General features: G+C 56.7%; 3 protein-coding genes across 3 annotated transcripts; 1 reads left to right on the top strand and 2 right to left on the bottom strand.

The window, feature by feature from the left end:
- Positions 1–937: 937 nt before the first annotated feature.
- Positions 938–3243, top strand: PERCC1 (proline and glutamate rich with coiled coil 1). The gene is made up of 2 exons (XM_064153281.1): positions 938–1010; positions 2356–3243. The coding sequence occupies exons 1-2, from the start codon at positions 985–987 to the stop codon at positions 3092–3094; spliced, it is 765 nt and encodes a 254-aa protein (XP_064009351.1). The 5' UTR covers positions 938–984; the 3' UTR covers positions 3095–3243.
- Positions 3244–3893: 650 nt separating this feature from the next.
- Positions 3894–24071, bottom strand: CLCN7 (chloride voltage-gated channel 7). The gene is made up of 25 exons (XM_064153280.1): positions 23830–24071; positions 17473–17544; positions 16233–16304; positions 15432–15497; positions 14735–14867; positions 14291–14400; positions 13603–13683; positions 13141–13203; positions 12493–12576; positions 12244–12337; positions 11815–11879; positions 11242–11358; positions 10862–10916; positions 10266–10326; positions 9383–9521; positions 9017–9110; positions 7553–7722; positions 7177–7228; positions 6736–6863; positions 6472–6557; positions 6053–6185; positions 5869–5928; positions 5359–5535; positions 5175–5255; positions 3894–5056 (listed from the first exon to the last, which is right to left on the bottom strand). The coding sequence occupies exons 1-25, from the start codon at positions 23959–23961 to the stop codon at positions 4970–4972; spliced, it is 2412 nt and encodes an 803-aa protein (XP_064009350.1). The 5' UTR covers positions 23962–24071; the 3' UTR covers positions 3894–4969.
- A 387-nt stretch (positions 24072–24458) lies between these two features.
- Positions 24459–27340, bottom strand: PTX4 (pentraxin 4). The gene is made up of 3 exons (XM_064152647.1): positions 26981–27340; positions 26316–26465; positions 24459–26169 (listed from the first exon to the last, which is right to left on the bottom strand). The coding sequence occupies exons 1-3, from the start codon at positions 27338–27340 to the stop codon at positions 24952–24954; spliced, it is 1728 nt and encodes a 575-aa protein (XP_064008717.1). The 3' UTR covers positions 24459–24951.
- Positions 27341–27887: the final 547 nt, after the last annotated feature.

Genomic DNA, 27887 nt, shown 5'->3' with positions numbered 1-27887 from the left:
CCCAGGCATCCCACATCCCCCAGCTAGATCCAGTTCCTAGCCATCTGTGTCTCACGGCCATGCTCTGCGCTGCCCCAGATAGCTCTGCTGGCCTGTCCCACTGCCAAGCCACTTGCTACCGTCACTGTTCTCAGTCCCTCATGTGCTGGCACAGCCACGGGCCGTCCATAGTGGTGACACGGGGCTCCTCAGTACCTTGTTCACAGTGACACTGCTGCTGTCTTGAAGGATGTCCCCACTGTGGGGCTCACCCAGCAGCCCTCCACACGGCATGTCCCTATCTCTGCATCCACCAGCCCTGGGCATCCAGCCCCACCACCCCCCGGGGAGCACAGCACAGTGAAGTGCCTCTTGCACTGGCTGTGCCATCTGGGCCACATGCTACCACCTTGAAAGTCCCAAACCCCATCCTGGAGCTGGTCAGGGAGCCCTGCACCCACCTTGGAGGGCATAATGTTGGAGTTAGTGGTCTGGACACACGGTGGCTGTGCAGCACCTGGAAGGACCCCGGGGGGAGGCTCTGCCCGCTGCAGTGGCGGCGCCTGTTTGCAGAGGCACGGCTCGGTCCGCAGCGTGTTCTGCAGAAGATCCCTACTCCAGGAGTCAAAATAGCATGAAATTTAATTTTACGCCTATTTGACAAAGCTTGATTTCGCCTCCAATCAGCGGGGAGATAAGAGCCCTCGGCACAAGTGTGCGGGCAGTTTGGCAGCTGGGGCTGCCGGTTTAATCGGTGAATTTACAGGAACAACACTCCAGAATCCCCTGGCTAGTGAACCATTAAGGTGAGCCCTGCCTTCCGTCCCCCGGCCCTCCCCGCGCCGCTCTCCCGTTGCTGGGTGCTAAAGCAAACCGCGGCTCTGTTTACCGAGGCTACTATTACAATACAGCCACCAAATATTTGCCAGCCGGCAGCTCGCTGCTCCGCTATAAATACTTCAGGCCCAGGTGGAGGGACGGGCAGGGGGAGCGGCGCGGGAGCCTATGCATGGCCGGGCGGCAGCGCCAAGGTGAGTGCCGAGCCACGGGACCGGGGGATGCCCTCCTGTAGCTGGGTGTTTCTCCAGCCAAGGGTGGCAGTGGGGTTGGCTCTGTCATTAGGGTGGCCCCGTTCCCCTCTCCCCACAGCCTGGGCGTCTGCAGTGCCTTGGAAGGCTGAACACGGCCCCCCCCCCAACTTGCTCTAAGGGCAGCACAGAGGCAGTGGTGGGGACGGCACAAAGGACTCATGGTGACTCTGCAGGTGGCAACGATGCTTGTCTCAGGCTGGGTGCAGGGCCTGGCACCATGCATGGTGTGGCAGGAGCAGGACCTGTTCCCCCAGGTTTAGTCCCCTGCCCCAAGACCACCCCCAAGACTGTGGTGATGGCAGTCTCAGACTTGTGGCCAGTGATGTTCAGTCAGCATTGAGACAGGGGTGGAGGACCCTAGGGCAGAGGTAGCACTAACTACAGAGGGACCTCATCCAGCTCAGTAAGACCCAGCAGTGGCCAGAGCCCACCAGGATGGCATAGACAGGTGGGCCAGGTTCAGTCCACCGCAAAGAAACCTGCAGAGCCACTGTGTGACCAGGGCATGGGGATCAGCATCCCAGAGGCTCAGCACTGGGCAACAGGGTGCTGAGCCCAGGGTGGCAGAGACAGCTCAGACCAGGATAGCAGAGTGCTGAGCTCCATTAACCTCCATACACAGGGTCAAGGGGAGCATCCTGCTGCCCCATGGCTCAGGGAGATGTCCCCACTGGCCTTCATACCATGACTGTGGGGATATTGCTGCTGCCCTGTGTCCCATGAACCAGTGAGGACATCACTGCAGCACCACATGCCATGACCTGGGCATGTTCCCATTGTCCCTCATCCCATGGATTCAGATGGACATCCCCACTGCTTCAGGTCCCTTGGTTTGGTTGGTACATCCCTGCTGTCCTGCATTCTACGTCTTGGTGGGGACATTCCTGCTGCCCCATATCTGATGCCTTGTTAGGGATATCTCTGTTGCCTGATGTCCCAGGGCTCAGTTAGGATGTCCCCACTGCATCAGGTCTGATGGCTTCAGCAGGGATGACATCCCTACTGCCTATGTCCCATGACTCAGTGGGGACATTGCTGCTCTCCCACTGTCCCATAACTCACAGGGAATATCTTCACTGCCCTGTATCTCACAGCTTGGTGGGGGTATCCCCACTGCCCCATGTCCTATAGCTTGTGGGGCACATTCCCTGCTGCCTTACCCTGGCCATAGTGTGGCAAAACATGGTCCCCCCTGCCATCTCAGGGCCAAGTGCCACTGCTGGCCAATGGATCAGGGAGGGTTCTGGGCTTTGTGCCACCCTCACCTTGCTGTCCCTGCCCACAGGGTGAGTCCAGGTCCTGGGGTGCCCCTGCATGTTGACATGGCCGCGGGCATCATCCGGCCCCTGGCTGAGCTGCGGCTGCCCTCACCTTTCCCACATGGCCTGCTGCTGCCCACACGCCCTGAGCCAGACTTTCCCGACCTCTCGGAGGAAGATGAGGAGGAAGAGGAGGAAGATGAAGAAGAGGCAGTGGAGGAGAGCATGAGGCCAGAGCTGGCCATCCCCAGCACTGCTGAAACCACCCTACAGCTCCTCAAGTTTTCAGAGCTCATCAGCTGTGACATTCAGCGCTACTTTGGGCGGCGGGGACAGGAGGAGGCTACTGGCAGCCCTGGTGTGCCCGAGGACCATGTCTCATCTCAACAGGCTGAGGCCCAGCCTGAGCCTGTGGCACTGCAAGGCAGCCCCACAGCCGTGCACCGGCTGGGGCCGCTGGCTGAGCTCTTCGAGTACGGTGTGCACCGGTGCCTGCCACCCCGGGTAGCCGGCAGCAAGACACAGCGTCTGGAGAGGAAATATGGCCACATCACCCCCATGCACCGGAGGAAGCTGCCACCCTCCTTCTGGAGAGAGCCAGGCCCCAGCCCCACTGGCCTCCTCCACACCAGCACCCCTGACTTCAGTGACCTCCTGGCCAACTGGACGGTGGAGCCGGGGCTGGAGCTGCCAGGTACCGGGCGGGAGCTGCCCCCTGAGCCAGGCTGCGCAGGGCTGGATTCCGAGCCCTTCACTGGGCTGTGACCCCACCATGGCCCTTAGGGCCCCTGGCCCTGCCACGTGCCACCCAGTTAATGATAAACCCAGTGGGTCCAGTGCCAGCATTGGGGCAGCCAGAGCTGCTGGGTCAGAGCTGGCGCTGAGATGATTGAATAAATGACTCCCGCCAGGCACCAGAGCATGCGGTGTCCTTTACCACCCACTGCTGGGGTGTCCCTGTCGCCACTGACAAAGACCTGCTGCTTAAAGTAGCTTCTGCCCTGGCAGCAGAGAGAGGAGGGAGGTGCAGTGCTGGCAGCAGCCAGGAACCTGTTTACTCTGTGGTCCAAGTTAGTGGATCCCATCCCCTTATCTTGGCCACGCCAGGGCAAAGGGCACCATGGGGCCTCATAAAGCGTCAGACTGCCAGCCAGCAGTGGGGACTTGTCACCATCTTGGGGACCTGGTACCCCCCACAGCAGTACAGGGAAACTGGATTTGTGCAGGGGCCCATGGTGCAGGGAGGGCAACCAGCTCTTCCTCCAGCCCTGTTGCCAGACCTGGCTGTTACCAGGGCCCAGCTGAGGCATTCTCTGCTTTGTTGTAGCTTCGTCAGCTTTGAAAGGAAAAAGCACTCAGGAAAGGGCTGCTGCCCCCTGTCTCCAGCACTCCAGCCCTGTTTAGGAAGGTGGGGGTGGCCCTGGCCTACCTTCATGCAGCTCCTCACTATAGACCCATTGTGCCCTCCCAGCAGCAGGAGGCTGAGCTCAGCGCTAGGAGAACATGGACAGACAGTGCTGAGCCTGGGCAAGAAGGGAAAAGCAAGAGCCACACAACACCACACTAAAAGTACAAACAGGCTTTATTTCAGCACAGGATTCCACCATTGAGGCCCTCAAGGCACCACAGCACCCCAGCCTGAGAGAGAAGGGGACAGACCCAGGGCAAAGGAAACAAGGATGGTGGGAAATGGGAGTGGGGGTACCAGGATTAGACCCTTTATCCTTATACACGGGAGTGCAGGCTCTGCTCCCTGCCCCTGGCCAGATCCAGATCTGGTGGTGTGTTTGGGAGTACCTGATGGGGCCCAGGCTGCTGGAAAGAATCAGAACAAGCTGCAGCAAGTGCAGAAACACATCCAGGAGTGGCTCTGGACCCCAGTGTGGGCAGACTAGAGAGGCAGCAGCAGAAAGGTGTGAGGAAGGCAGGAGAGGCAGAGTGGCATAAACTAGGGCAAACACTGCCCCAGAGAAGGCAGCTTCCCCCTCCCCATCCCTGCTCCAAAGCCCAGGGGTGTCTCCCCACCTTCAGGTTGGGGTCACAGTGGCCAAAGGAGCCAAGAAAGAACAAGAGGCAGTAGCTGCTGAACCACAGGAGCCCTTTTATTGCAGAGCTGAGCAGGGCAGAGCTCCCTTCTCTAGTAGGAGGGGTAGAGCCACATGTGCGTACACCAGGGCTCAGCCCACGGGTCATGTGGCAGGAGAAACAGGGAGCCCCACGTCCTCTGCTCCTCACACAGACCCTACCCTGCAGCAGGGACTAGGGTCCCAGACAGGATGGGTGAATGAGACAACGGAGGCCATGTGCTGTGGCAGAGGACTGTACCCAGCTCAGCAGGACATTTCTGCTCCCTAAGTGCACTCCAGCCTTCACCCACCCTCAGGGACAGCCTTTGCTGGAAGTTAATAGATCCAAAGGGGCATTGTGATCCCTCAGGGAAGCAGAGGAAGGGGTGAGAAGAGGCAGCAGACATGGGAAGGCAGCAACAGGCAGAGAAGCCAGGGCAGCACAGCCATGCTGGTGCTCCAGGCACCATGATGCCTGCACAGGCTGGCCCAGTCCTCTCCCTACTTCCCACAAAAGAGGTTCCCCAGTTCTGACACTCTGGGGCATGTCTCCACTGGGCAGTGCCACCTCACATCACGTCTGTGCCAGCGAGAGCTCCTCCAGGCCTTCCTTCCCCAACCGGTACCTGGCCAAGTCCTTACGGGTGACCATGCCCACCACCTGCCAGGAAAGGGACAGAGTACACCCCACGCTGGTGCACAGAGCCTGAGGACAAGGGCAGCATGTCCTGTCCCCCTGCAAAGGCCCAAAGATGCCCACACAGCGAGCAGGGACTCACCTCATTGCGATTGTCCACAACCACCAAGTGCCGCAGTCCCAGGGCTCGGAAGAGTTTGAACACCCGTGGCAGAGATGCCTCCTGCAAAGCAGGGCAAGGCTGTGTGGGCTGCAGCCCCTCAAGCTGGCACCCACACCTACCGTGCCCCCAGGTTCTTGGAGTACAGAAGGTCGTTGGCCAGTACCTGAGGCACGGTGTAGGGAGAGGGGTTCATGAACTCGCTGAGGTCAATCATGCACTCGCGCTCATCCTGGGAGACGTGGATGGACTGGATAGGGGGGAAGCGCGGGTAGGCATCCCGAAAGTCCTTCAGCTTCAGCCGGCGCTGCACCAGGCTCAGGTTGGCTCTTTCCACAAAAACCTGGGGAGGAAAGAGACCACCATGGCCTATCCTGCAGTGCCAACAGGTACCAGGGCCAGGGAGGGAAGCCAGCAGGAGCATGGGGCCGTAAGATGAGTCTGTTTCTCACCCTCTCAGAGTTTACAAGCCCGGTGGGGTGCAGGATAATGCTGGGGTAACCCCAGCACAGCATGGCAGCCCCCACTGTCTCTTCCTGTGGGCTGAGGTAGATGGCAGAGACCCTCTACCACCTCTTTCTGAGCAAGGTAGGCAGCAAGGGGCCTGAGGTAGCAGTGGGACAGGAATGCTGGGGCTCAGACACAACCCAAATGGCCTTCATGCATCATCACCCACCTTGTGCTTCAGCAGGACAATGAGCTGGGAACGCAGGATCAAACCCCGCAGTCCTGCCACCTGTAACAGAGCATCATCACGCATGAGACAGAGCTGGGAAGGGGAGGTGGGGAGCAAAGAGCAGGGTCCCATGCCATAGCCAGCCCACTATTGCATGGTCAACCACTAGCAGCAGCCAGCCCACCTGTGTGGTATCAGGATTGCTTTCCACTACTGGGAAGCCATTGTGGTTGGAGGAGGTGTCGCTGAGGATGTCCACAACAGTGCCCACACGCTCGATCCTCCGCAGGCAAGTGACAGGAGTGCTCATGACCTCTCTGCAAGGAAGGCTTGGTGTGAAACACAGCCCCAGGGCAGCATGCCCCACACAGCACCCCAAATAACACATCTCTGCAGCCCTGATACCTCTTCTGACTCCACAACCTGCCAGAGATGTGGGTAAGGAGTGCACAGCAGGCCATGCTCCCTTCTGGGGAAGGGGTTGGGCCAGTGGCACCAGGAGACAACAGGTTTCTGGAACTGAACTGTATCACCACCTCCACTTCCAGCTCAGGTCAGCTGCGACAGGAGTGACAATGACAAGCATCCCTCAAACCCACCTACCTGGCTGTGAGGGAGTGGGATGTTACCGGAGCCTCCCAGTGCAGGAAGGGCACACTCTGTAGCTGAATGTGCATGTCATAGAGCCCCTGCAACAAGAGCAGGGCTTTCAGGAGAAGCACGGTGAAGTACCAAGGGGTACAGCCAGGCAGCAGCTCACCTCTGAAAAGGAGCATGCACCTGTCCTGGCCCCACCAGGGCTCCCCAGCACCACAACCCCCAACCCACAGTCTCACACTATGTCCTGGTGAGCACATCAGTCCTCACCTCCACGAAGTAATCTCCAACAATCTTTGCTGTCATCAGCACCAACATGATGGGGAAGCCATAGGTGACATTGCCTGTTGCCTCCATCATGATGACAGTGAGACTTAGCGTCATCCGCACAATCCCACCTGTGAGAGACACCCAAGGGGTGTGGAGGGGTTAGGAGGGCAGGAAAACATGGGCAAGGGGACAGCAGAACCCCTGAGTTTCTGCATGGTGATGCAGGACTGCCCACATAGGCAGGGGTGCCCTGGCCATGCCCAGTCCTCATCAGAATGCCAGCACTGCCTGTGCTTGGCAGGGTCTTTGGGAAGCAGACAGCCAGCCAAACTAGTCAAGAAACTGTACCAAAGCAGCAGGGATCACTTTTTTCCCATGCCACCTTAGCCCTGACATGAGCTCCTGCTCTTGACAACCCAGACTGTGTCATGGGGAACTCACCCAGCTGTGCAGCAGCTCCCATCAGGGCATACTTTCCAGGATCAGCCCAGATCTGAGCACAGGAGAGAGAAGAAGCTGAGTCAGCTGCTGGATCCAGGGCATGCAGAGATAATGAGTGGTGCCCTGGCTCCCAAATTCCCCCACTTCCAAAGGGATCAGGAGTGCCTGCAGCTGCCTACACAGCCCAGCCACTGGCAAGGCTCCCTCAGCACATAGGAAATGTCAGACCCAGCTCAGGAAGACATCAAATGAGAAGCTGACACACTCTAAACTGCTGTGTCAAGCTCTTAGCCATCTCCATGCACACCACCTGCCCAGTGGCAAGGGATGAGAGCCGGGTGTTGTGGTCCCTACCATGTTCCCAGCAAGGACTCACCGAGCCTTTGGTCAGGTAGGACAAGGAGATGCCAAACAGCCTCCCCCAAGCAGCACCAATCAGCAGGGAAGGAATGAAGACCCCTGCAGACACAGTGAGGCCATAGGTCCAGCAGGCCAGGAAGAAATACATCAGTGTGAACATGCCTAGTGTCATAGGGTTGTAGGAACCTGAGTGGAGAGAGAATGGAGTCAACGCTGGTCCTCCAGCCCAGAGGACACTCCAATGGGCTGCAGCCATGGAAGCCCAGAGAGCAGCAGCCCCACGACAGCAGTGTCCCCAGAAACAGGAGTCCCTCTCATTGAAGGTACCTTCTACTCTGGCAGCACAAGCTGCTCAGACCTCTTTAGGTTGCTTCTGCCACCCTTAAGGGCCCCAGCAGCCAAGTCAGTGCCATCACAAGCTTCCCATTCCAAATGCATCCAGTGCATGCCTTTTCTTCATCTGGTGACCCATGACGACCTGCCCCCTTTAAGCCCTAGAGTTCCCAGGCTCCCATGAGGCAGCATGATGAGGGACTGCCCCAAGAGACTGCCAGCACTGAAGGACGGGGTCAGGAGGACAGAGGTTCTGGTCTTACTGCCAGTTTTAGGATCAGCAACCCCCCTCCTTTCCTGCAGCTCCCACGGCTGTTTGGGCCAGTCCTAAGCTGCCCCACAGCACAGATTGTACCACCACAGCAGGGTCTTGCTGTCCTCAGGACTCCATCCACTGCTATTTTGGGATTGCTGAATAGCTCAGTCTAGTTTAAACAAGTATTTTTCAAACTCTCCTTCACAGAGAGGTCAACAGACTGAAAGCCTGAGCCAGGGAGGACTCAGCATTGCAGGGAACAGCCCCAAGGCACAGGATGGTCATTACTTGGGCTCAGGTGGCAAACCTGCACTCTTTGGGCTGACAGTCTTGGAATTCAGAACAGTCTGCTCCCTGTCCATGTGCACCTGGCAGGAAACTCAGAGCAGCAGAGGGCAAACTGTCGTTACACCAGATCCAGAGCTGGAACCTGGCAGCCAAACTGCATTTCTCAAGCGTATCCAAACCTCCTCTGCAACCTGCCCAGAAGGTAAAGTCATTCTGAGGCCAGAGGCTCTGCTAATTAAGAAAACAGCCAGGGACATGTCCAGGATGGACTTTGAACAGCCCCACATGCTCCCACATGACTCAGAATCAACAGCATGTAAGTGTGCATGAAGAAGACCGGGGCCTTGTCTACCAGCTCCTGAGATCACAGCCCTTTGACCAAGCTGTGACATCAGACACAGCATGCATTCCCTCTCCTTCCACCACTACAGGAAAGGAGCATGCACAGCGCTTTAGCGCTTTGCTGGATCTCACTGTGCCCTCATGGGGCTGTGCTGATCACCCCCTGACTCCCAGGAGTGGTCAGAGAACACTTCAACCACCTCAGGCAAATCCAGTCCCACCCTTTTCATGTTCAGGGTCTTGCTTGCCTCATGCACAGACCTGGAGGGTCATGGAAGAGGTTGACAACGCTCTTCTCAGGTGTGTTGAAGAAGGCAGTGGCCATAGAATTGTACTCTCCATCATCACAGAAAAGCTGAGGGGAAGAAAATAGACTTAGAAGTGGCAGATTCAAGCTGCCCTGTGCCAGGGAAGGCCAATAGGTTCACAGGGACATGTGCCCACCAGGAGACAGCTTTGGGCAGCAAGCACACCAAAATCATGAGTCGGTCTCCAGCTGTGAAAGGCACAGACTGAGGTACAGTTCCACAAAGCCCAGCAGAGTTTCATGTCCATGCTCAGCCTTCAGCCTCTGCCCAGGCACAGGGTGCTCCCCGCCCAAGGGACCCATTCTCCAGCATCTCTTACCTGCAGGGGATATGCCACTGTGCTCCCCTGGATGGGCTGGCAGTCTCTGGAGCAATAAATCATGACAAAGCCCACAGTCGCTGTCACTGCTGCCACCAGCATGGCCTCGACCACCTGCAGGCAGGGCCGGTGGATGTACCTGCAAAGGGAGCAGCGCAGGGAGGCTGGTACCCAGGCAGGCGGGCAGGGTCACTCACACATGTGGCTTGGCACATCACCCTGGGAGTTCGGACAGGCTGTCTGCTGCTGCTCCCTTTCCAGGCTGTTCTGTGTGCTGCCCTCTGCTGGCCATTGTCACGGGGAACTTGGGGCAGGAGGCCAGTGGCAAGGGCAGCTTTGCTCAGCCAGCTGCAGCAGAACTGCCTGCCCGGAGCCAGGCAAAGCTTCAATGGAAAAGTTGACACGATCCAGCTCAGCTTGGGAGACAGTGCAGGGCCAAGTCTAGAAAGCTGCAGCCTCCTCACTGCTCCACTGACAAAAGTTGTCCCTCCCCGAGGCCACAAGGCCAGTCCTTGTGTTTGGAAAGCTGGTGACAAGCACTGGCAGTGCCAGACTGGGCTTGGATGGCTTTAGCAGCTGCCTCCCTTCTCTTGTCACTGTCAGAAGCACATGTCAGGTCTGCACAGTGTCTGCATTTCTTTGGGCCCTCAAGTCACTGGGGGGAAATACTTGGCAAGGTCAGAGCAATGGCTGGATGCTGCAGGTTACAGCCTTTACTGCAGGCAGCAAGAGGTGTGTGGCATCTCTGCCTCCCAGTTTCCAGGGGCTACTCTTGCTTATATTGAGATTGCAGCCTTGCTCTGGATGGGAAGGCTGCTTTGAGGGAGCACAGAAGACACCAGCCAAACTCTGTCAGCCACCTTAATTACCCAGGAGCTCATACCTGATCCTGAACATCGTTAACCAGTAATTGAGGGCATTGAACAGGGCCCCAAGGATCCCACCTGCAAACGCAAAAGAGAAAAGCCGAGTACACAGCTCCCAGACTCTCCTGTACCTGCCAAGGACACATGGAGCCCAAGAAACTCAAAAAGACATCAATAACCCATTCAGCACGGCCAGCACCCCCAGGACACCTGGAGGCTGTCCCTGCAGAGAAAGCCTGGACCTGTCATGAAGAGGAGGCCAGCACCAGCAGTGGAGTTACTGGGTGGCAGTGTCACAGAGCTGTCACTAGGAAGGCAAGGGAAAGGCCACATCTGTGGGGTAAGAGCAGCTTGCATGAAAGCAAGGGGTTGCCCATGACTGTGATGCACAGACCCCACTCCATGGCTTTGCACTACATGGATTACAGCCTTTGCTGCAGGATAAGGGCTGGAGCAGGATCCAGCCCCTGTGGAAGCCCCACAGCCTTTGTTCCAGAATTTAATGGATTTCCCACTCTCCCCAGGAAACTGGATCCCAAAGCTTTTTAAGAGCCAGACAGAGAGCAGATGAAATATTCAGACTAATCAAATTGAAAGAGCAGCACTCTCTTACCAACCACTCCCATGAAGATGAAGATAGGAATTTCCTGGATTGTGTATCCCATTTTCTGAGGGCAAAAAAGAAATGGGTTTCAGATATCCAGGCCAGTACCCAGACACCATTTGCTGGGACAACTAAAGACTGTGCTGGTGAGTGGCTCCCAAAGCTGCTTCAAGGTCTTCCCTGGACCCTCTGCAGCCTCCAGATGCAGCAGTGGCTGTAGAGAGGTCTGATGGGGATAGGGCAGCTGGGACTTGGCCAGATCTCACAGTCTGGTAGGGCAGAGCTTGCTTCAGCCCCTGGTGATGTTTTAGGACAGACTGGTGGTCCCAACCAGCTATAGGTTCTAACGTCCCCAGTGGAGACCTACCTGGGGAACATCCATGCCATACCTCAGTATCAAACCTGCCAAAGTTGATGAGCCCAGGGCTGGAGAGATCCCAAGCATTGCCGTGGTAAACACTCAGGACAGAGTTGAGAGTGAACGTTGAGATCATGGAGGCAAAGAACTGGAAGGAGATGCAGGCCAGAATCACTGCCAGACACCTCCAGCCCTGTGCCCTTGCACTACCCCAGAATCACCCCTTCCAAGGCCCTTGGATAGGGCTTGCTATCCACAGTGTGGTGGGACAGGAGGCCATGTCCCTGTGGCAGTGTTCTGGGCACCTTACATACACTGGGGCTCACTCCTGCTTTTGCCTCTCTGTTGCTCTTTGGCACAGCCCAAGGCAATTGCCTTGGAAAGGAGATGGCAGCAAGATGGAGCTCAGATGGTTCAAATTCAGGCTCTGAGAGCCAGGGCCCAGAAGGGAAGTTGGGATGCTGCTCCCTGAGATGTACTACAGACAGCTGCCTGCTGGGGCAGAGATGGCAGGATGCCTGGGCTCTGGGGCGCTGGGAAAAGACAGCACCTCACACCTGAGCTGGCGTCCCTCCACCTTCTGCTCCTGCACCCCAACACTTACGATTCTCCACGTCAGGAATTGGTTCCAGAAGGAAGCTCCCTCTTCCAAGCTGAAGAGGACACCCCCTGCAAATAAGACAAACATCTTCAGAAGGGATGCCCAGACCCTTGGCTCACAGCACCACCTAAAGCACCCAAATCCCCATATTGCCTCAACCTCACAGGCTGCAGCAAAGGGACCAGCAAGTCTACCAAGCCAACGCTGATGTACTGACTGCAGTGAGGCTCCTCCATTGCCTCATCCAAGGGAGGCAACACTTGGCAGAGATGCATTACCCCCCCCTCCTGTCTCTCCCCAGGACAGCTTGGAGCAGGAGCAGGCACTCTGCTGGAGGGCTCCTGCAGCTCCCTAGGCAGATGCCAGCAGCTGCTCTCATGGAAGTGGGAGCAATCTGCACCGAGGTCGGTGTCAGAGACCCAAGGCACGTACCCACGGGGGCACCAAAGGCAGCCGAGACGCCAGCAGCAGCTCCAGCCGACACAAAGTCCCTCTTCTCGGTGTCTCTGCGGAAGTACTCGAAGATCTGGGACAGCCAAGGGAAGGCGTGGTTAGGGCTGGCCACACACATCAGTTTAGGGGAGACACAGAGTATGCCAGGTAGGCATGCTGGTGGCTTGGGATCCTGTTTGGGCACAGGAGGGGCATCTGCAGCTCAGCCCCTCAGCCCTCAACACCAACCTTGAAGTCTCGCTTTAAAGATGTGGATCTGCCCTGGGAGATCCCAGCAGCAATCACTGCTCCAGAGTGAATCATGGGTCCTTCCTGTCAGCAGGACAGCAGAGTCAGATTGGGGAAGGAAGAGTCCCAGGGCAGTCAGGAAGAGCTGAATGTTGCTCACCAGGTCATACCCCTGAAGAAGCTGACCTGGAGGATTTCCATCTGGGAAACACAGACCTTGCCATTTCTTCCCCCAAGACCCTCATTCTAGCAAGTGGCTCCTGTGACCACCTCCCGTTCCCAACAGCACCTCCTCCAACCAAGGGGACAGGGGCTTCCCCTGCCTGCCAGCAAGGTAGAAAGATCCCAGTGGAGCACCCAAGTCTCCCCATCTAACGTGCAGGGACAATTGCTGATGAATGTAGGCTGCTGTGCTCCTGCCCTCAGCTGAGCCACACAGCCTGGCTTGGTGTCACCACACGTCCCAGGGGCTCCCTGGATCCCCAGGCCTGATCATACCACAGCCACCTTGGCCAGCAGACCAGGGAATGACACTGTGAAGTCACTGCAGGACTCCCAGTGTAGTGCCAGTGATGTGCTGTGGCACCTGTGCCAGCAGCAGCTAACAACATGCCAGCAGAGTGCCAGAGAGCACTTTGTGAACATCACCTTCCCCACAGCCAGGCCACCGACCACCGAGAGGATGACCCCACAGACTTTGATCACCAGGGTCTGCAAAACAGAGGGGACAGACACAGCACGTCACGCAAGGGGCACAAGGGACAGTCACACAATGCCCAGAGCTGCTGCAGGGTCAGGAATGAGTGATGCTGAGGAGCTTGTGATGCTCAGCCTCACCTTGTGTCAGTAGGGTTGGTCAACTTTCTACTTGGCCAGAGCAGAAAGATTACTCCAAGATGCTATTCCCAGCACTAGCTGATGATCCCAGGACAGATTTAACCTCCCAACACTGCAGGGCACAGCTACAGAGCCAGGAGCTTGAGCTGGCTGCTTCTCTGCCACGGGGCTGGCAGGGATCACCCCATGGGGACACAACATGCCCAGGACATCCTGCTGAGGGGGTCCCATCACAGGCAGAAGACACAGATACCCTCATCTCCTGCTTCCTACCTTGAGCCGGACAACATGTGGGATCTTCACGCCGTTGAGGTAACATTTGATCTGGGGAATGCCACTGCCAGCTGCCACGGGCTGCAGAGAGCAGAGAGAGCCTGAGTGCCAGCTGCCACACGCAGGCTGAGGACACAATGGCCACCTTAGCCCTGTATCTCAGCACAGGGCACATGAAGCACGCCTTTGAGGAGGCTCAGAGATGAGATCAAAGCCTGTCTGTAGGCTCTGGAGATGGAATTGAGAAAGGCACTGCCCATAACGGCAAATGTGTCAGAGAGAAGTTGTCTGGGTTCTCTGTTCCCACCACCATGCCATGGTGAGAGGCAAAGAGGCCATGGAGAGCCAGGGCAAAGGGCATCCAGCCAGTCTGCTCCACACTGGCACTCATGTATGCCCAGCACGGAGAGGCTTGAGGGGGTCAAGGCTTGAGAGCCTTGTGCCTCTGCCCAGGGCTGGAGCACATCTTCTGTCCCAAGCTGCCAGTGAAGGGCAGCACATCCATCAGCCTGACAACCCCAGAGAAACTCAACAGCAGAGCTGGAGCCACAATCAAGGAACTACAAGAAGCCACTCGGCAGGAATACACTTGCCGTGACACAAACTCGCATGTTTCCTGCTTGCTCTGTGTAGAGCCAAGGCAGGAGGCACAGGAATACCCCAATTCAGACCAGTTTCAAACTCTTACCTCAATGAAAGCAACGATCACAGAGCCCACCATCACCACGCTGGCATTGAGGCTGGCCCAGAGTAAGAGGGAGAAAGACAGGCCCCCTTTCTCCGTGAACTTGTCAATGTCTGGGGAAACAGCTCAAGGAAATGCTGGTATCAGTTGGGTCATATCCCTCCCACCACCATAACCTGTCCCTAATGTGCTTCTTGGCCTGCAGCAGCACAGCAGATCCGGTGCACTTAGGGCAGCCAGGGCTGCTGTGAGGACCCTCCTTTATAATAGCAGTGCCAAGCCACAGAGCAGCTGGGCATTCAGCATCACCTTGGGTGGCAGGGTCTGTACCACTAAATCCAGGTAAGGAAGTGCTGACATCTCCCCTGGCACCCCTCTTATGGCTACCAGAAGCAGAGATCCCATAGCTCCTGACTGGCTGGTGGCCACAGCAACACAGGAGGATACTGTCCTTCACCACCCTGTACTTCAGCCCAGCCAGATTCTCCACCACGATGTCAATGAAGCAGGCGACGAGGCCGGTGAGGATGCCGATCATGGCACAGATGACCCAGCGCTTGATCTCCACCGTGCGGAACGCCTGAGGGACAGGCAGCCATCAGAGCCCACTGGGGGCACTCCAGCCCACCTCACCGCCTTGGCCAGCACAGCCCAGGCAGCTCCGAGGAGACCTATCCCAGGAAAACCAATGTTGGCTGCCCCAGGATTGCCAAACTTGGCCACAATTGAGATGAGGTCACTGCCTGTGCCCCTCCATGGGGTCCCCAACAGCAGATGTACTTTTCCAGTTTGCCTGCCACCACCAAACTCCTTATTTGGGGTTTGTTGCTGTGACAAAGACTCCCAAAGCCCCCAGGGCAGATGCTTCAAATGGCTCCAGAAGTCCCTGTGCTCGGGGACCTGCCCCATGCCACCAGCAATGCTACCATGTGCACCTAGGCTAGGTTCCATTGGAACCATCCTGTGCTGGGGCCTTGCTCCTGAAGATTTCGGTTCACCACAAGTGCCTGTAAACCCCTCCTAGTTCAAGTGTTGCTTTGTGCACAACCTCCCCTAGCGCTAAGAACCCCCCCAGCAACTGTGCAGGGGCAAGAGCTTCCCTGGACTGTGGGGACAGTGGCAAGTTGGTCCCAGCAAGACTCACGGCATGGTTTATCCTCCTCTCCTCCTCCAGGAACAGCTGGTTTTCACTGTTATCATAGTCCAGGCTCTGGTTCAGGACAGGGAAATGCTGTTATTGTCTAGCACAAGGGAAGAGATACCCACACCATGCCCTCAGACACTCATCCCTGCCTCTCCATACCCCCACTTAATTTTCATCCTCCAGTCTCACTCCTTCCCCACTGAAACTCCTCAGCTGGGCAGCCCTAACCCTCTGTAAAGGGTTAGCCCTCCTGGGTGAGTGGTCTTGACCCCTCCCCAGGTGTGGTGGTTAGCCCACTCCCACTTCCTGTCTAAGATCCATAAAAGCAGGGAGACTTTGTTTTCTCTCTCCCTGCCTCCTGCTTGCCAACAATCACCATCATCCTATTTCCTGCTGCTCTTTGTTTTACCATGTGGCCACAACCCACGAGGCAGACAAACCACTGCCATCAAATCTGGTTGTATTTGCATATTTTGTATCTTGTTTTCCCTTCTCTATACCTTTGTAGCTGCCCTACGTCACATACCTTTTATTTATTGTTAAACTTTTCTTCTTTCACCTTCCAAATCGAAGCGAGATTATTTATTGGGGTGTGCTTTACCTTTCCCCTCTCTCTACATCTAATTCCTTTTCTTTGGGAAAGAAGGGGGAAGAAGGAAGGGCACCCTCTAAATTGTTATTGGTTCTAGCAACTGTATTTGAGTCTCTGGGAATTTTAAATTAGAACCAAGACACCCTCACCCTGCATTACTTGCTTGCTGCATCCCAGAGACAGAGCCAAGGCAGGAGACGGACACTGACCTCGTACTTGAGCGACAGGAGCTTCTCGCTGTGCGGGATCTCATTGGGATGCTGCCGAGGGAGCTCTGTCTCCTGCAGGACACGAGACACGAGTTAGGACAGCCAGGTCTAACCCTCCCCTCTCTGAGTGACTGCTGGTTTAAGGCCACTTTTAATGCTAAGGAGAGGCAGGGAGGAGTGCAGAGGGCAAGCTGCCTCGCAGGCCAGGATCCAAGATGATCTTCCACCAGCTGGTGGGTGTATGGGGCATAGTGCAGACGGAACAGGCTGTCGGATGTGTCTCTCCATCCCTAAGCAGGGCCTTAACCCACGAGCAGATGGAGAGTTTGCCCAGCTGGGTACTATGCTACCATGCTGACTGCATGCTCTGGTGGAGGGCAACCTTTCACTTCAGCAGGAAATTCCTTCAAAAGCAGGGATTGATTTCAGGCAGGCTTCTGGTTTGGGGCAGAAACCAAATTCTGTTTCCTAAATGCTTCTGACCATGTAAGCTGTTCCCAAAGTAGGGCATTTTCTGAGGATGCCCAAGCATCGCCCAGGACAGCAGCACCCTGCACCATCCCCTGGCCCCACGTTACAGCTACAGCAGAGCAGGCTCAGCCTGTCCTCCAAGACGCTGGATTAGGACATGTTCCTTTCCATTTAAGAATTCCACTAGAAATATTTAGCAAAAGTTGTCTTCTTGCTTGCTCTTCCCCTAGCTCTGCAGCTAAGGCAGGCATCTGGGGAAGAAAAGATTTTCAGGTGTGCCTGGGGCAGGGGAAGTAGCTTGAAACCTGGGAGGTTTTGCAAAATGGTCTCTCTGCCAATAGCCCTCTCCCCAGAGCCAAGATATCTCCCTATGTCACACTGTATGTCCCCTCCCCTGCCTTTGCACCAAGCTAGGCAGCAGGCAAGAGAAGCAGATTAAAGGAGCTCTCATGTCAAGAAGGAAGAAATCCCTTCCCATCCCACATGCATGTGCATTTGCTTCCATAGTAAGAGGGTCCCAGTACTGGCAGGCTGCTGCTGCTGCTGCCCTGAGATGTGCAGGGAAAGAGACATCTCTGGGCCAGTGCTGGAGCTGAGGAGAAGCAGCAAGGGTTGAGGAAGAGCAGCCAGCAGCTGCCCACATTTCAAAAATCACCAAGCCCAGGAGCAAGCACTGGAACCCTCATGGGACAGGCAGGGTGTGAGGAGGGCAACAAAAGCAGATGTCAGTGGAGGAAGGGAAGGGTTTTGATAACACTGTGCCACTCACCAGCTCACGGATGTCCTCATTGAGGTCCACATTGCTCAGCTGCCCAATGCGCAGGAAGGAGGAAGGAGTGAGCTGTGGAGAGAAGGGAGAATGAGGTCAATCTCAGAAGAAGCAGGCATGCAGGCTGTTGTGCTCTGTTCTCCTTGCTGGGCTCTATCACTCTGCCCATCATCACAGTCCCAGGAAGTGCAGAACCCACAGAGGACCACTCCTGGAGGACACTGAGGAGGTGGGACCCACCACCCTGGAGGGAACACAAGGAAGCAGTTTGCTGGAGTTTGAGCAAGCTGCTCTGGCAGGGCTGGCTCACCCAGGAAGGTGCCAGGCAGCAGTGGTTCCTCCAGAACTGGTGCTGGCAGCCACAAGAGTTGGTTAGTCACCACCAGCCTCCAGACAACGCAGCAGCTGCACAGGCAGCAAACCAGTGCCAAGCAACATGTTCCACGTTCCCCTGGAGCTGGGGAGGCACAGACCCCCTGAGCAGAAAGCATCATCTCCACAGCCCCAGGCACACCAAGACATGCTGGGGCCATCCCTCAGCTCACACAGTGGGCAGTAAGTGACATCAGAAGGCACACTGGATTCTGCCCAGAGCGGCTCTCAGCCAGGGAGATGAGCACACCAGCATGTGCTCCCTTCAAGCAGTGGCCAGGCTGGCTGCCAGCCAGCACACTCAAGAGGAAGCAGGGCACGTTGCTCTGGACACTGGCACTTCTCTGAGCCGGCCCCAGTGTGATGCAGGGAAGGACAATTTGCATCGCCCTCAGAGAAGCAGGTTCTCCTTTTGCTGGTGACTGCTCGGGCTTGTTACTGGCAGTGCAGTTGTGTAACACGGGAGTTTTTGGACTGTTTGGGGCACCTCTCCTCTCCTGGCTCACGCTGGCAAGGGCTTGGACTGCAGCTGAGCCAGCTTCCAGCTGGGCAGTGCCACCAGGGCACCCGTCAGAAGCAGGCAAGCTGCTGTCACCCCTTCACTGTTGTGGAATACTGGGATGCACAAGGCTGGGAGCAGCACTATGACCAAAAGCAGCCCAAACACCACCTCTCAACATTAAGATGCTCCTACCCCTCCAGCTCCCAGACTAAAGGCCTGGAGAATAAAAGAGGGATGGCAGAGAACAGCAGAGCCCTGGTATGTTGGTGCCTCTCTCTGTGCCAGCAGATCCCACGTTGAGCTCCTGCTGCTTTAATCACCACCGATCCCGTCTGGAATGCACAAGCCAGAGTGGCTGAGAGCCACGCACATCACTGCAGACTCAGAATATCCCTTTGTGTTTGCAGTCTGACCCATTTCCCACTGCTCTGTCTGCTCCACGTTTTCATTCACTCCCTGATCTGCAAAAGGTGTTTGCTCCAGCTTCTCAACCCCTCTTTGGCACCCTTTTGTCTCCGATAGCCAGCGCCCACAGGAGGGGCTGAGCACAAAGTGCTCTGTGCGGCTGTTCTTGGACACTGGCTCAGTAAGACCAGCTAGGGCCTTTGATTCTGATCCACGATGGCACCACAATCCCTGTGGAAAGCATCCAGGTGGATCCTCTTTCTGGTAGTCAGAGCAGACTCCTCAGAGGTAGGCACACCCCAGAGTTGCCATTTGACTTCAAAGATGTGGATGGGAACTTACACAAAGTCACAAGCTGAAGCAAAATTCCTGTTTCCAGGGCCTGCTGATTCCTAGCTGCTCTGGTAGCTTGCAGAAGTCCCAGCCAGGCCCCCACTGTCCTGAGGAGGAGGAAAGCCATGATCCTTGCCCTGAAACCCTAGCGACCGAGACCCTGCAAGGGAATCCATCTCCACCTGGCTTCAGGAAGCACAAAGATTTACAGCTCCCATTAGATGCCACATGGCCAGAACAAGGTCAAGGCAACAAGATGGGAACAGTGACATGTGCCTTGTTCCCTGCTCAGGCCTGGGCTCAAACTCCAGGCATCAAGACCTCACACAGGGCCAGCTCTTTGGAGAAATTCTTTCTGCTAGCCATGGAGGTCCACAGAAAGCCCAAACATGGCCAAACTGGTGATACTCACCCCAGAACCCTTCCGTGTGTAGTGAACAGCCAGGACACAGCAGCTCTACTCCCAGTGGATTAGGAGCAGCAGACCCAAGCAGAGAGAATGGCAAAGGAGTTGTGAAGCTAAACTTTGTTAGACAAAGCAGCATGTTCTTGACATGACCTCCCCACCCCCAGGTCCTGGCATCCTTCCACATCCATATGGGCAGAGCCACTCTGGGAGCAGAGGGCTGTCTCCCATCTCACCCAGCACAGGATCACATGCTACTTCCATCAGGACTTGACTTTTGTAAGAGGGACAGGGGAGATCAGGCAGCCAAGAGCCTAGACAGAGGGTTATTTGTCCACAGCTCAAAGATTCACTAAGCACGAGGCCATCCTCCCTTCAATGTTTTTCAAACTCAGGTCAAGAGAGCTGCTGATCCTGGGACATTATGACGTTGGTGTAACCATGTTATGTTTATCTCCACATAACACAAACTGCTGCTAATACCCAGGACACAGACAGGTTAGCAGGAGAGGTTCTGAGGCCAGCTGAGCCTGCCTCTGACAGTGGCACACAAACACTGATGGCGCTCAGCCTGTGGCACTCGCACCGATTCAACTCAACCCATGACAGCCCTGAAAGGACTCCCCCTAAAGTAAGACAGCAGCAGTTGAAGGCAGATAGCAGTCTAAGCCCAGAGCATCACAGGTCAGGGTGGGAGACAGCAGCACTACTGTCTCTCTATTTAGCAAAGTGGACCAGAAGCCACACTGCTATTCATGGTGCCATGTCAGTTTTGCCTCCACACAGAGCAGTTAAAGAGCAATCCAGAAGGCATCCAGATTCTCCCTGTGGCATGACCACTCAAGTACAATTTTGCTTCCAGCTTCTCAGTGCCACTCCAGGGCACAGCTACACCTTACCTTTCACCTGCATGAGCCTGGGAGATGCCATTATTGTCCTGGCACATCTGCCTTTCTCCAGGCACCTTGTACCATGTGTCCCCTCTGCAGAAGCTCAGTACAAGGCTAAAGCACCACCACAGCCCTCAGTGCTACAAGCACTCAGCAGAAGGGACTGGACTTGCTAAAACCATGATGCTTGGAAAAGCTCCTGTCACCAGCTGAGGACAGAGGCTTTCTAGGGAGGCCAGCTCCAGGTCCCAGCAGCAGGCAGGAGAGGACAGGCACTTAGGGGACACACAGCCTGCAGCCCATGTGGCAGGAATCAGGGTTCACTCAACAGACTTCTCCTTCCCCTGCCAAGATTTTCTGATTGCAGCAAGTGCAGCATCTCCACCCAGCCACAAAGGCTGCAGGTCACACTCTGTTACTTGAAGTGAAAGAAAACCAAAACATCACCTACAGATCCAGAATAAGCACAGAGGGGTTAAGAAGGACAAACCATCCAGCAGCAGCCTGGCCCACATTCTGGTGACACCTTGCCCATGCCCTCTGTCCCAGGCACCCTCTGGAGAGGCAGCCTTATACTAATCCCAAAGTGCTGGCATTTCAGCACAGTGCATGTCTTTGCTAGGTAGTGAAGGAGGCATTTCTTGAAAATGAAAACCTCTCAGGAAGGAAATCATCCACCTCAGCCCAAGAACTAACACAAACAGCTTGAGAGCATGGGGAGTGGGCAGCCTACAGCAGGCACAGCGCTCAAACGTACAGGCAGCCTCTTGCTGCTTGGAATACTCAAGGCACTAGAAAGCCTTGGTGAGAGGACAACGGCTCAGCTCAGCTGGCCCCAAACCAGGAGACCTCAGGCACAGCACTGTAGCATAATTAGCTCTAAAATCATGAGGGTGTTTATCCATCCTTTCCCCATCTCCCACTCAAAAGTGCTTGATCTCAGTATCTCTCAACAGTCAGCCAGGGGACTATAAACCTGTGTCTTCTTTTGTCACTTCAAGGTCACTTTAATTTCCATTAAACAAGCATGTGAGAAGAGGAAGAAGCCCTAGGGGGGACATTTTCATGCTTTTACCACAACCCAGGTTTATATCTCCTGTGAGCTCAGCAGCTCTGCCAAAGCTGTCCTGCCTTCCCTCCTCCACCTGTATGATTGTGGCACCTAGGCCAAAGAACTGTCCAAGGGAGACAAGCAGCTGCCCTACACTAAAAGCCAGTCCTACAGTGACAATCCAGCTGCCACAGCTAGGTTGAGGCTGCTGCCAGGGGCACACATGGTCCAGGCAGCTACAAGTCCAGCTCTCCAGGAAGGTACTCATTCTCCACCTTTACTAAGAAGAACACCAGGTAGCAACTTGTCACCAGCTGGAACCTGATCAATCTGTGATGTGAAGTATCATTTATTGTCACCATGTCCCCAGTATGGGCAAGCCTCCAATTCCAACAGCTTCTGCTGTAGCAAGGCTCAAGTATTTCTTTCATACCTCACCACACCTGCAGGGGTTCCAAAGCCATGGAGATGTGGTGTGCTGAGGGACATGGTTTAGTGGTGGCCTGGAAGTGCTGAGGTAAGGGTTGGACTCTATCTTGGAGGTCTTTTCGAACTAAATGTTTCCATGATCCCAAGGCACCAGGAAACTCTTTCCTAACTAACCCACAACCACGACATTCTGGTTGATCTCTTTTTTAGCATACCCTAGACCTGTGCATTCACCACACGGTCTTTAAAGACAAGCAGTGCTGTGAATAAAGGGAGTCCTGTTGTGCCAGCCAGGAAGATCTGTATTTTCACACCAGAGCAGCTGCAATGGCACAGGCAATTCCTTCCAGCAGCCATGTCCTGCTCTTACAGCTCCACACCAGACACTTCCAGCCTAATGAAGCCTGTATTTCTCTCTAATTAGCCTGCTGTTCTGGCTTGCCTAGGAGCAGGGCAGCACAAAATTCATGCCTGGCAAGACAGCTGCCAAGGCTACCGATTGCCAAATGCTGGCACTGCTCCTCCCTGTCCAAGCTCAAGTTTCTCAGAAAACTCTTCCAAGGAAATTTAAGGGTGTTACCTGCAGCAACACCTCACCCACCTGCAGCTGGCATAGAAGTGTCCCATGGCTCCAGTCTGGCATCCTACCCAGCCCAGGGACCTCACCTGGCCTTGACTAGAGCCATGGCATGCCTGAGTTAACCACACCTCATGTAGAGGACAGACTGCCCAAGTAAAGGCATCCAGGTACACTGGAGAGAAGTTTCCTTTCAGTTAATTACCCATAATTAATTTGCAACTAGGAATTGCCCTCCCTGTGTTGGTAACAACCCACCCTGGACTTGCCTTTGCCAGCACAGTTCTGTAGGTACTGTACAATGCCCACCACTATGCCAGTGTTAGACTCTTGCCCGAGCCCAGGCTGTTGGTGTGGACAGCAGCAGTGTGGCAGGCAATGGGTGCTCTCAAAGATAGCATTTTTACACAGGATGCCCCCACAGAATGGTGGATGTTGGAAGGGACCTCTGGAGATGGTCCAGTCCAACCTTCTTGCTAAAGCAGGGGCACCTGCAGCAGCCTGCCCAGGATCACAATGGCCAGATGGATTTGGAAGCTCCTCAGACAAGGAGGCTCCACAACCTCTCTAGGCAGCCTGCTCCAGAGCTCCAGCATCCTCACACCAAAGAAGTTTCTTCCCAGGTTCAGCTGGAACCTCCTGGGTTCCTGTTTGTGCCCACTACCCCTTGTCCTGTCCCTGGGCACCACTGACAAGAGTCTGGCCACATCTTCTTGCACCCCACACTTCAGCTCTTGCTGAGCATTGATCAGATCCCTTCTCAGGCTGCTCTTCTGCGGACTCGATAGCCCCAGGGCTCTCAGCCTTTCCTCCTCACAGAGATGCTCCAGCGCCCCCAGCATCTTTGTAGCCTGCACTGGACTCTATCCAGTAGTTTCCAGTCTCTCTGGAACTAGGGAACTCAGAACTGGACCCACGATTCCAGATATGGCCTTAGCAGAGCAGAGTAGAAGGGGAGGAGAACCTCCCTCGACCTGCTGGCCACAGTGCTCTGAATGCGCCCCAGGACACCACTGGCTTTCCTGCTGGCAGGCGCTGGGCGCTGAGTCAGGCCCTGCGCTCAGATTTTCCCCCACGAGTGACCCAGGGCCCCGTGCCCCTGCCATGGCTCCCTGGTACCTGTTTTTCCCGGCACAGAGGAGCCCGGAGGGCCCCCTCCTCCCGTGAGCCTGCTCAGAGAACGGGTCCCCGACAACTCGCGGCTCCCTACCGGCAGCACCCGCCCAGCCCCGGGGCAACGAACACGGTAAAGGGCTACAGGGGAGGGAGATACAAACGCGACTCCACATCCCGGACCCTGCCACCTTCCGACGACTCTCAGCGCAAAGAGGTCCGGGACAGGGCAAATTCCCACCAGTGTACCCGCTCCCCTTTGCCGGTGCCGGCACCCACCTGCCGGCCGCCCGCCGCCGCTCCCGGCCCGGTGCCATTGAGCAGGGGGGTAGTCTCGCCCGCTTGCTCGTCCTCGTCCTCGTCGTCGCGGTCGCGGCCGGACCAGGACACCTTCTTGGCGACGTTGGCCATGCGGGGCGGCGGCAGCGCACACCTCCGCCAGCCCCTGCCCGACTCACCGGCCGGTCATGTGACCGCCGCGCCGCCGGCCCCACGTGAGCGCTACGGTGGCCGGCAGGGCCGCCCCGCCCCGAGGCACCGCGGGAGCTGTAGGCCCGGCCGCGGCCCGCCCTGGGTTTGCGCACTGGCCTGGGTCCCTGGCCGCCTCCCGGCGAGGGGCCTGCCGCGGCCGGGCAGCGGAGGGGCTTCGCCCCGCACCGGCCCCAGGCGTGCTCGCGTCTATCGGCTTTGGCCCTGGCCTGCCAGCAAGGCCTGGCCCGCCTCTGGCAGGGTGGCGCTTGAGAAGCAGTTAGGGCCGGTGCTGCTCCTGCTCTCCGCGCAGAGAATTCACAGGGCAGTCGTTTGGGAGCGCTTTATGTGCTCAACCCGCAGCTGCAGCCATGCCCCCGGAGCAGCGCAGCTCAGCCCAGAGCTCGGCGCTGCCCAGAGAGCCTTTCTGGGACGCTGCTCTGGCACCTCTGGCTCGCTCCTGGTCGCAGGCATTTCCATGCTACAGCTTCCCCGAGGGTCTGACTCAGTGGTGGCTGCCAGCAGTGGCAGGGCACAGGCAAGGGTCACCTGCACATGATCCAGCCTGTGGCTCCGGATGCCTGTGCTGAGCAGTGCCTGCCGTGTTCCAAGTGGCACCAAGTGTTAAAGTGAAAACCAAGACCTGAAATAAATTAACTTTCTTCTCTCTCTGGAGCATTTTAATAGGATCAATGGGGCTGGACATCTTCTGGGGACAGAGATAGCCTCCCAGATTTGGGACAGACTCCAGGATTGAGGTCCTCTGCTGTACCAGCTGCCAAAACCTCTTTTCTCCACCTCTTGCAATCCCAGTCCTGATATGCCCTCTCTGGCAGGTGCCCATCACCCCAGGAAGACACAGCTTATGCTAGCACCAGCATGTGAGCCAGCCATGCCTGCTGGGAGCTGGCATCATTTCCACTGCAAGGCTCATCACAAGCAGTGCTGGAGACAGGGGCACACCACCTTCTGCACCTCACCCTCCAGGGAGGCATTGGCCAGCATGAGGAGGGGGCTGCGGGACAGCCCCTGGCCTGTTGCCATGCTGGCTACCTCCCCGGGCAGGAGAGGTCGGCTCCAGAGACCAAAGCCAGCCAGATGACCCGCAAAAGCTGTGGTGCCAAAGTGATCCTGCTCCCAGCCTAACACCAGTGAGCCACCAGCAGGAATTTCATAGCCCTGCTGGAAGCCAGAGCCAGCAGCCAGCAGCTGCCTGTCCACATAGAAGCGGTACTGGCCCTGGATGGAGGACCAGGTGAGGCAGATGTGGTGCCACTTGCCATCCAGGAGCAGCATCACTGGGAGCTGCCGAAACTGCCCTTCCCCAATGATGAAATGTGCAGAGCCAGAGAGGTCCCCGTCATAGCCATGCACAGCCAGCTTGATGCCTCCATCCTGAGTGATGTAGGTGATGAGGGCACCAAGGCTAGGGGCTGAGGTGGCCAGCCAGGCACAGAGTGACAATGCCCGCAGCTCCTGATGTGGCCCCAGCTCCAGGATGGCCATGTGCTTGGCAGAGCTGTTGGGGAAGAGCAGGACAGCACCAGTGTGGCAGGCTGGGGAGGTGGGCACCGGGCTGGGGGGCCTGTACCTATCCTCTCCTGACTGCTGGGGGACCGTGGCCACAGCCTGGACCATCACTGTCACAGCCTGAGCTCCTGGTGGTGCATTATGAGAGAACTCTGCATCCTCCCCGGTTACTCCATCAAGCCTGGCATCAGCTGGCAGCTGGTGGCCTTCTTCCTGTTGGTGGTGTTGCCTCTGCTTTGCCTTCAGATGCTGAAGACGGAGGACAGTGGGGGCCACTGAGCCCTGCAACTCCTCTGACTGGCTGACCCACCTCTGAGCAGTGTCTGTCAGGTGGTGCAGCTTGGTGCCAGCCTCTGCTAGTGCACCTGGTGGGTGGGTGAGTGGGAGGTGAGATGGATTCAGGACACCTACTGTCTGCTCCATCCTCTTCAGCTTGCGGTGCAGTCGCCGGCTGGTGATGTCCAAGCGTGCCAGTTTAGTGCCCAGGGCAGCTCGGTCAGCAGCAGCTGCCGCCACTTGCTCTGTCAGCTCTCGGAAGCGTCCATCGATGTTGTAGGAGATATTGTAGTTCTCAGCAATGCTCTGGAGATGGCTCAGTGTCACCTCTTGGAGCCGGAGAAACTGCAAAGGAGTGGGGCAAGGTGGCGTGAGCCCAGATCCCCATGCCGGACCCCTTGTGATGCTGCTGACCTCCAGTCCAGCCCAAAATGCCAACTGCCCCTCACGCATAGGCAGGGCTGTGGCCCCTCCACACTCTGGGCACTCACCTGCTTCTCCAGCCGCTGCAACTGCAGCAGCAAAGGGCCAGGGCGAGCCATGGGCCCCAGAGCCTGGGTCAGACCACCCCACAGGGCAGCATCAAGGAGCAGGAAGAAGGTCAGCACTGTCCTTGCCATGCCGCTGCTGGATGCCTTCTGCTGCACAGCAAGGTCAGCACTGGCTGCCGCAGTGCTGCCGCTGCACAGCTTCCAGCATGATGAGATCTGCAGCTGCCACTTGCCCAGCCCAGTACAGGGACTGCCAGCCCCACATCCCTGGGCCAGGCAATCTGCGGGGGCAGTTGGCCACAGCTCCTGTTCCAAGGGCTCTGGCTGCCCGAGTCAGGGGCCAGAGAGGGGGAGCTGGGCTGTGTATGCTGGAAAGGTGGGGAGTGGACCCCGTGGTGCATGGTAAGCCGAGCCTTGTGAGGCAGCTCCTAAAGGGCAGCAGGGTTGGGAGACTCTGACTGACATGTTGGGTGAAGGGCAGGGTGGGCAGGCAGGGCAGGGCAGGGCAGCAGAGCAGTACCTGTGGGACAGGGCAGGCAGGACAGTACAGACAGTATGGTCACTGCAGGCAGTACAGACAGCACAGCACGGCGCTGCGCGGTCACTGCAGCCAGCACACTGCAGTGCAGACAGGACAGCAATGCACGGCTCTGCACAGCACAGACCGCAAAGCAATGCCCGGCACTGCGCTGCACAGCGCGGCAGGGGCACTGCAGGCAGCCGCCACAAGGCGGCAGCACTCGCGCGTTACGAGCCGGCAGCGGTGCCTCAGTGCCTCGGACGGTGCCGGGAGCCAAGGGCTCGCCCGTACCCGGGAGCCGGTGGCAGGAGATGGCAGCGGTGCTCACCCTCGGCCGCCGTATCGTCCGCTGAGGTGCGCCCGGCCCCTCGGCAGCGTGGTTCAGTGCACTGGGATGCAGAAAGATGTTGAAGCCTGGGACGCTGCAGGCTCTGTGAAAGCAGCAGGAACTTCTGGGGTACAGCAGCATTTTGTCTGTGATGGAGAACTTCCACGGCGGTGTCATCCTGCCCGTGGGGGGCGAGGTGCCCTTGGCAGTGTTTTATACAGCAAGAGCCATGTCCTGCCTCAAGAACTCAACTGGGAGTCGCTCCTGCAGGCTGGATGACCAGGAAGAGGCTGTGAGCCAGTGGTAAAATTCAGAGGGGAATTGGTAGTAGACTCCAGCAATTGGCTTAGGAGGAGTCCACAAGACACCTGTCGTGCCTACCAGCTGTATTCTTCCTGGCAAGGCTTGTAGGAGTCGCCCAAGGTCACTCATTTGGCTGTTGCAAGGCTTCACTAGAGGAGAAGTGGGAGGCAGCTGTGTACTGCCACAAATGCTTGTCAAGCTTCAGGCCACACAGTTTATTGTAAGCACTTTTACCACTGGGTTTTGTTCCAGCAGCCTTGGTTCTTGACCAGCAGGGAAGAGTCCTCAATCTCTGAGTTGTTACCTGCTCAAGGTTTTGCTTTCATTTTTCCAGGGCAGTGCTGTTCTAGCAGTTCATGGTTCTGTTGCCACAGGTTAGCTCTGAAGACAGATGGATCTCTGAGCAGCTTTGTATAGGCAT

This window comes from Pogoniulus pusillus, chromosome 13 (assembly GCF_015220805.1).
Source record: "Pogoniulus pusillus isolate bPogPus1 chromosome 13, bPogPus1.pri, whole genome shotgun sequence".
Taxonomy (NCBI): Eukaryota; Metazoa; Chordata; class Aves; order Piciformes; family Lybiidae; genus Pogoniulus; species Pogoniulus pusillus.
Note: the sequence above shows the minus strand (reverse complement) of the source record. Positions and strands in the feature narration are given on the sequence as shown.

Coding starts and splice junctions, on each gene's coding strand:
- PERCC1 (XM_064153281.1), top strand. CDS start 985: ATGCATGGCCGGGCGGCAGCGCCAAG. Junction 1,011..2,355: donor GGCCGGGCGGCAGCGCCAAG/GTGAGTGCCGAG, acceptor CCCTGCCCACAG/GGTGAGTCCAGGTCCTGGGG.
- CLCN7 (XM_064153280.1), bottom strand. CDS start 23,961: ATGGCCAACGTCGCCAAGAAGGTGTCCTGGTCCGGCCGCGACCGCGAC. Junction 15,498..16,232: donor TCCTGTCGCTCAAGTACGAG/GTCAGTGTCCGT, acceptor GTCCTGAACCAG/AGCCTGGACTATGATAACAG. Junction 10,917..11,241: donor TTGGCAGGTTTGATACTGAG/GTATGGCATGGA, acceptor TTTTGCCCTCAG/AAAATGGGATACACAATCCA.
- PTX4 (XM_064152647.1), bottom strand. CDS start 27,340: ATGACACCGCCGTGGAAGTTCTCCATCACAGACAAAATGCTGCTGTAC. Junction 26,466..26,980: donor GTGCCGGGCATTGCTTTGCG/GTCTGTGCTGTG, acceptor CTTGCTGTGCAG/CAGAAGGCATCCAGCAGCGG. Junction 26,170..26,315: donor TGCAGCGGCTGGAGAAGCAG/GTGAGTGCCCAG, acceptor ACTCCTTTGCAG/TTTCTCCGGCTCCAAGAGGT.